Source organism: Bos indicus x Bos taurus, chromosome 5 (genome assembly GCF_003369695.1).
Source record: "Bos indicus x Bos taurus breed Angus x Brahman F1 hybrid chromosome 5, Bos_hybrid_MaternalHap_v2.0, whole genome shotgun sequence".
In the NCBI taxonomy this organism is placed as follows: Eukaryota; Metazoa; Chordata; class Mammalia; order Artiodactyla; family Bovidae; genus Bos; species Bos indicus x Bos taurus.
Window position 1 is genome coordinate 4,334,587 of NC_040080.1, and position 6,051 is coordinate 4,340,637.

The 6,051-nt window shown below is 42.9% G+C and overlaps 1 protein-coding gene across 1 annotated transcript in view; it reads left to right on the forward strand.

The window, feature by feature from the left end:
* Positions 1-2,967, forward strand: part of SMC1B (structural maintenance of chromosomes 1B) — an 82,287-nt gene extending 79,320 nt beyond the window's left edge. Inside the window, exons 24-25 of the mRNA XM_027543510.1 lie at positions 854-964; positions 2,420-2,967. Of these exons, the coding sequence (XP_027399311.1) occupies positions 854-964; positions 2,420-2,521 (213 nt within the window). The 3' untranslated portion in view covers positions 2,522-2,967. The remainder of the gene's footprint in view (positions 1-853; positions 965-2,419) is intronic.
* Positions 2,968-6,051: the final 3,084 nt, after the last annotated feature.

Genomic DNA, 6,051 nt, shown 5'->3' on the forward strand with positions numbered 1-6,051 from the left:
CTGTCTCCTCTTCCATTCTGTCAACACCCCAAGACTTTTTAAAGACCTGTCTCACAGTGGCTACCATTGCCTCTAATGGGGGAGGTCCTTCCATGAATTCAGCCTCTTAGCCTGAAGCATTTTCTCCCTCTCATCATTCACCTCAACTGCTGACTCATTCCTCAACTGAAGCTGCCATTCCTGCTTCCAAAATATGTCCTTCACTTCTTGGGTGCAGTCAGGAGAAGACATACTGTAAACTTGCAGAGAAATCCAGGGTGTTGGCAAGTAACTTGTTAAACTGTAATTTGAGTCCCAATTGTTCTTCATAATTTTCCAAGTTCTGAGTAGAGTCTGTCCACCAAGACCCATTTCTATGCAGTCTATCTTGTTCTTATTCTCATTCCTTAGAATTAAGTCTTTGAGTTCCCCTCTAACCAAATGAGTTGATTATGGATTATGTATATATAATTGCCATATTTTTCTCATCTCGAGGCTTTGATGGCAATATAGGAAGTTGGAAGTTTAAATACCACCCTTTACCCTAGAAATATCTGAGTGGTAGTTTTACCTTATTGTCAAGATTGATTGCCTATTCACATCATGGTATCTTAAGTTAGAGTTTTATTCTTAAAAATATTCTTCCAAGTTTTCAATTGTAGATTTAATGAGCCTTATATATATTTTTTACTAATCTCTTGTTTTACAGTCTGAACTATTTCCATTTCTGTAGTGGATTTATTGAGTTTACAGAAAGAGAAGTAAGTGCCTTGTCACCTAAAATGGGCAGATTCAGAGCTGCAGAATCCGTCCTCAAAGCCCCCAGAGAGGAGGCCTCACTTACTGATGAAACGTGCTTTCTGCTTCCTCCCAGGTGTCAAGTTATATTAAAGAGCAGACTCAGGAACAGTTTCAGATGATAATCATTTCCCTGAAAGAGGAGTTCTATTCCAAAGCTGATGCACTGATAGGCATCTATCCAGAGGTAAAGATAAGTAAAAACAGATAAAGTCACCTTATAGTGTGTCCTGACACCACAAGTTCCTAGTATAGACACTGTTTGATTTCTGCACTTTATTAATATAGGCCTAAATATTTTTTAGTCAAATGAGACTTAATAGTAACTACTTAGATATTTTTCTATGGCAGCACACAGAAATTTAAGTTATATTTTAAGTGAAAAAGCAAATAGAAAACTGCACAACAGTGAGTATAATTTTGTTTTTAAAACAGTAGTGCACATTAACTTACACAGGGTAAACTGTTGATACCCTCCTCCATATTTCTATAATGTTTGAATGTTTTAGCAACAACAAACGCACTGTTGTAGAGCTAACAAGGAGCCATTTATCTTCCAAAGCTACTAAAAGAAAAAACAAAGAATTTGACAGAGTTCCAAGTTGTATAGTAATTTTTGTAATTCAGTTTCTTAAGCCATTGAAAGTACTTAGCTGAGCTAATGGAGCAGAGCAACTCATTTAGATCATTCAGTTCTTGGACAATGAGGTTTTACTTCCTGAGTTTTCCTTTAAGATAAAAATTAAAGCAACGGTACTGCAATAAAAATTAAATTTTTTAAAAACTGAAAAAAAAAAAAGTTTAAAAATAGATTTCCCTTCCTGTGCCTAATTAATATCAGGGGGTCACTGGAAGAGAACTGGAAGTTCTCACTGCCAGTGTAGAGGAGCGGCGAACTATTCAGGGCTGAGCCCAGGTCTCAGCTGGGCCCTATCAGTCACACCAGACAGGTCACTAATGTGTATTGTGCATACAAGTGGGCACACCTAGCAGTGAGTAACTCAGAGCGGGCGAGAACTTGGACTTGTAGCCCACCCTAGGCTGAAATAAGCAGAAGGGGCTTGGGGCTTCTGGGAAGGGAAGGCAAGCAACGGGACAGGGACCCGAGAAAGCACAGTAAACAAGGATTGTCCAGTCGGATTTGCTCTGCTGATTCGAGCGCCTTCTCCACTGAGGAAGAGTTCAGAGTGGAAAGGATGTCCCCTTGCACATAGATGTCAGTTTCCTTTACAGAAGGGAAACTTGTGCTCAGCTTTTAGAGCTTCTCCTGTATCTGCTGATTCTCAGTAGCCTCTGGCTCAAAACAATCCACATGCAAAAGAGGCATATTTTTGGGTGGCACATTCTGGTACCCTTCAGTTCCGTTCAGTTCAGTCGCTCAGTTGTGTCCGACTCTGCGACCCCATGAATCACAGCACACCAGGCCTCCCTGTCCATCACCAGCTCCCGGAGTTCACCCAAACTATGGTACCCTTACCAAAAACAAAACATAAAGCTGATGGAAATGGAGAAGTAACAGCTTCTTGGATGGTTATAAAGAGGTTCCTTTAAAATGCAAATCCAGACTCACTAATGGCTCTTTACATTAATAGCTGTTACTCTCTACTGGAACTGACTTTTAACTGTCTTTTCTCCGTTTCAGTACGACGACTGCATGTTCAGCCGAGTTTTGACCCTAGATCTTTCTCAGTATCCAGATACTGAAGGCAGAGAAAGCAGCAGGAGACAGCGCAAGCCCCACTAAGACCTAGAGTGCCCTCGAGCCGGGAGCAGTCACAGTGCTCAGGCCAGTCTGTTTAGTTCAGGCCCAGACTGCTTCTGGAGCAAAAGCCAGGCGGCCTGTGTGCCATTTGTGGAAGAGCTTGACTGTTACAGGCAAAGATGCTGCAGCTCACCACTGAGGAGTGTCCAGGCCCCACTCCAGGAGGTAATGTGTCCCATGAGAGTCAGCTTTGATTGAGTTTAACAAAGAAACCACTACAGTTTAAACTTGCATTCTGAAAGCCGGTCAGAAAATTTTGAATACTGTATCATCTTTACTCTGATCTTGCCTTGTATGTTTAAGTGATCTTTAAGGGAAACTCATGGTTTTTAAATAGTTACAGTGTGTTGAATCTGTTTCATGTAAAGTTATTTCAGAGGAACTTTAGTCAATATTGAAAATGCCAATAAAAAACTCTTAATTTCAAATGTCTGCAATTTGCAATTTTAGGAACACAAAAAAAATTTTAAATGAAATTGAATTATGTCTGCTTCCGTGCTGTTTAAATTTCTCTGACTATAATTTCTGTTAAGGAAACACTGAAGAACACAGGCTTTCCCAGTTAACACTGACTTCACAGGGAAGCAGTCATCCTTATCTGTGGGCATCATGTGTATTAAAATCCAAGCATGCTCAAATCCCTTACACAGATTGCTGCAATAATATTTTAATATAACCTATGCACATCGTGTCATACACTTCACATCATCTCTACTATTTATAATGCTTCAGATCAGATCAGCCGCTCAGTCGTGTCCAACTCTTTGCGACCCCATGAATCGCAGCATGCCAGGCCTCCCTGTCCCTCACCAACTCCCGGAGTTCACTCAAACTCATGTCCATCAAGTCAGTGATGCCATCCAGCCATCTCATCTTCTGTCGTCCCCTTCTCCTCCTGCCCCCAATCCCTCCCAGCATCAGAGTCTTTTCCAATGAGTCAACTCTTCGCATGAGGCGGCCAGAGTACTGGAGTTTCAGCTTTAGCATCATTCCTTCCAAAGAAATCCCAGGGCTGATCTCCTTCAGAATGGACTGGTTGGATCTCTTTGCAGTCCAAAGAACTCTCAAGAGTCTTCTCCAACACCACAGTTCAAAAGCATCAATTCTTTGACGCTCAGCCTTCTTCACAGTCCAACTCTCACATCCATACATGACCACAGGAAAAACCATAGCCTTGACTAGATGAACCTTTGTTGGCAAACTAATGTCTCTGCTTTTGAATATGCTATCTAGGTTGGTCATAACTTTCCTTCCAAGGAGTAAGCGTCTTTTAATTTCATGGCTGCAGTCACCATCTGCAGTGATTTTGGAGCCCCCAAAAATAAAGTCTGACACTGTTTCCACTGTTTCCCCATCTATTTCCCATGAGGTGGTGGGACCAGATGCCATAATCTTCATTTTCTGAATGTTGAGCTTTAAGCCAACTTTTTCACTCTCCAGTTTCACTTTCATCAAGAGGCTTTTGAGTTCCTCTTCACTTTCTGCTGTAAGGGTGGTGTCATCTGCGTATCTGAGGTTATTGATATTTCTCCCGGCAATCTTGATTCCAGCTTGTGTTTCTTCCAGTCCAGCGTTTCTCATGATGTACTCTGCATAGAAGTTAAATAAGCAGGGTGACAATATACAGCCTTGACGAACACAATGTAAATACTATGTAACTAGTTGCTTGTGTGCCACAAACTCAAGTACTGGTTTTTGGAACTTTGCAGCATCTTCTTTTCCCAACCGTTTTCCCTTTTTTTGGCCGTATGGTATGGCTTGTGGGACCTTAGTCTCCTGACCAGGGACTGAACCTGGTCCCTGCCGTGGGAGCACAGTCTTAAGCACTGGGCCACCAGGAAATTCCCTTTCCTATTTTCAATCCAGGTTTGGCTGAGTCCACAGATATGCAGCCCAAGGATACAGCGGACCCTCTCTGCACTGTCAGGGATAGGAAAGTTGCAGTTTTCAATAACAGTACTTCATTTCCATTTAAAAATGGAATTAAACAATTCTAAGGTACTGGTGGCCGGTGGTCTTGTATTTAAGGCTGCTTTGGGCCCAAGCGCCATTTAATCAAGGAGTGGCCTCCTAAAGTAATGGAATCACTTTTGAACATTATTTCAGGTAAACAAAATGCACTCTGTGCCTAAAAAGTAAAGTCACAAAACACTTGCTTTCTGTTCTCCATCAGCTGGTCCCCAAGAACTGGAGCTAGCAGGTGCCACTGTCCTTGTCCTCTGTTCCTTTTTCAGTGGTGGTGGTATCACCTAGACCACCGCCTTCTCCCTTGAAAGACAGCACCGTAACACTGAACTGCCCCTTTGGTGCCACATGAGCTCAGTGTAGACCCTGGTCTCTGCCTGGGCTATTCTCCCGTAACGTGGCTCATGGAGTGTCACTGACCCTTCAGAGTACATCACTGTTCTGCTGTAACACAGTATACCCGTACTCCTGAAACCCTCATGCCACGCAGAAGTACACAGTGAGAACCTCAGGGTGATGGGAAACAGCGCCCCCCCCCCCAAATAAAGAGACAGGAGCTTAATAAATAGCTGGGTTTACACACACTTAATACAAAATGTAAAAACGTTTCTAGCTTGACGCAGCAAACAAAGCCATACTTCGTTACTCCCTGACCCACTCTTTCTCAGAGATGAAATTATAAGTGAGTTATACTTGTGTGCAGGTGTGCTAAGTCGCTTTAGCCGTGTCTCCTTGGCCCAGTGGACTGCAGCCCGCCAGGCTCCTCTGTCCATGGGATTCTCCAGGTGAGAATACTGGAGGGGGTGCCATGCCCTCTTCCAGGGGATCGTCCCGACCCAAGGAGTAAACCAGAGTCTCCTGCAACTCTGCATCGCTGGTGGACTTTTTACCGCTGAGCCACCAGGGAAGCCCAAGTTATGCTTAGATTGCTTCTAATATATCAATCATGCAGGGATAAATTTTCATTTTAAAGTAAGAATCACAGAAGAACTGACTATAGATACATTGATTCGTTATAATAAGGCGGCCTGATTCTCAGTGTGGCGCTCAAAGCTTATCCTGAGCCGGCTCTCCCTTCTCCAGTTTAATATCCTGTTTCATGTCATTTCTATGCTTTAATATTGCTGCGTGCTCAATGGCTAAGTCATGTCCAACTCTTTTTGACCCCATAGACTAGCCCACCAGGCTTCTCTGTCCATGGGATTCTCCAGGCAAGAACACTGGAGTGGGTAACCACTTCCTTCTCCAGGAGGTCTCCCCGACCCAGGGATCGAATCCGCAGCTCCTGCACTGGCAGGTCATTACCACTGAGCCACCAGGGCAGCCCCACATTGCCGTACCCTGTGTCTGACCAACTTTCATATATGTTGCCCTGGTTGCATTCTGTAAATGCATCAATTTTTTAAAAGCCAACTTAAGATGTTTGCGTTTCAAAAAACATTTAAATATTCCAAGTAATCAATTTCACAATTGAGTGACAATTCAAGGTAAAAATTCTCATTAAATACATGATACCACCTTGTGTCATAACTAAAGAGAAGACAAGC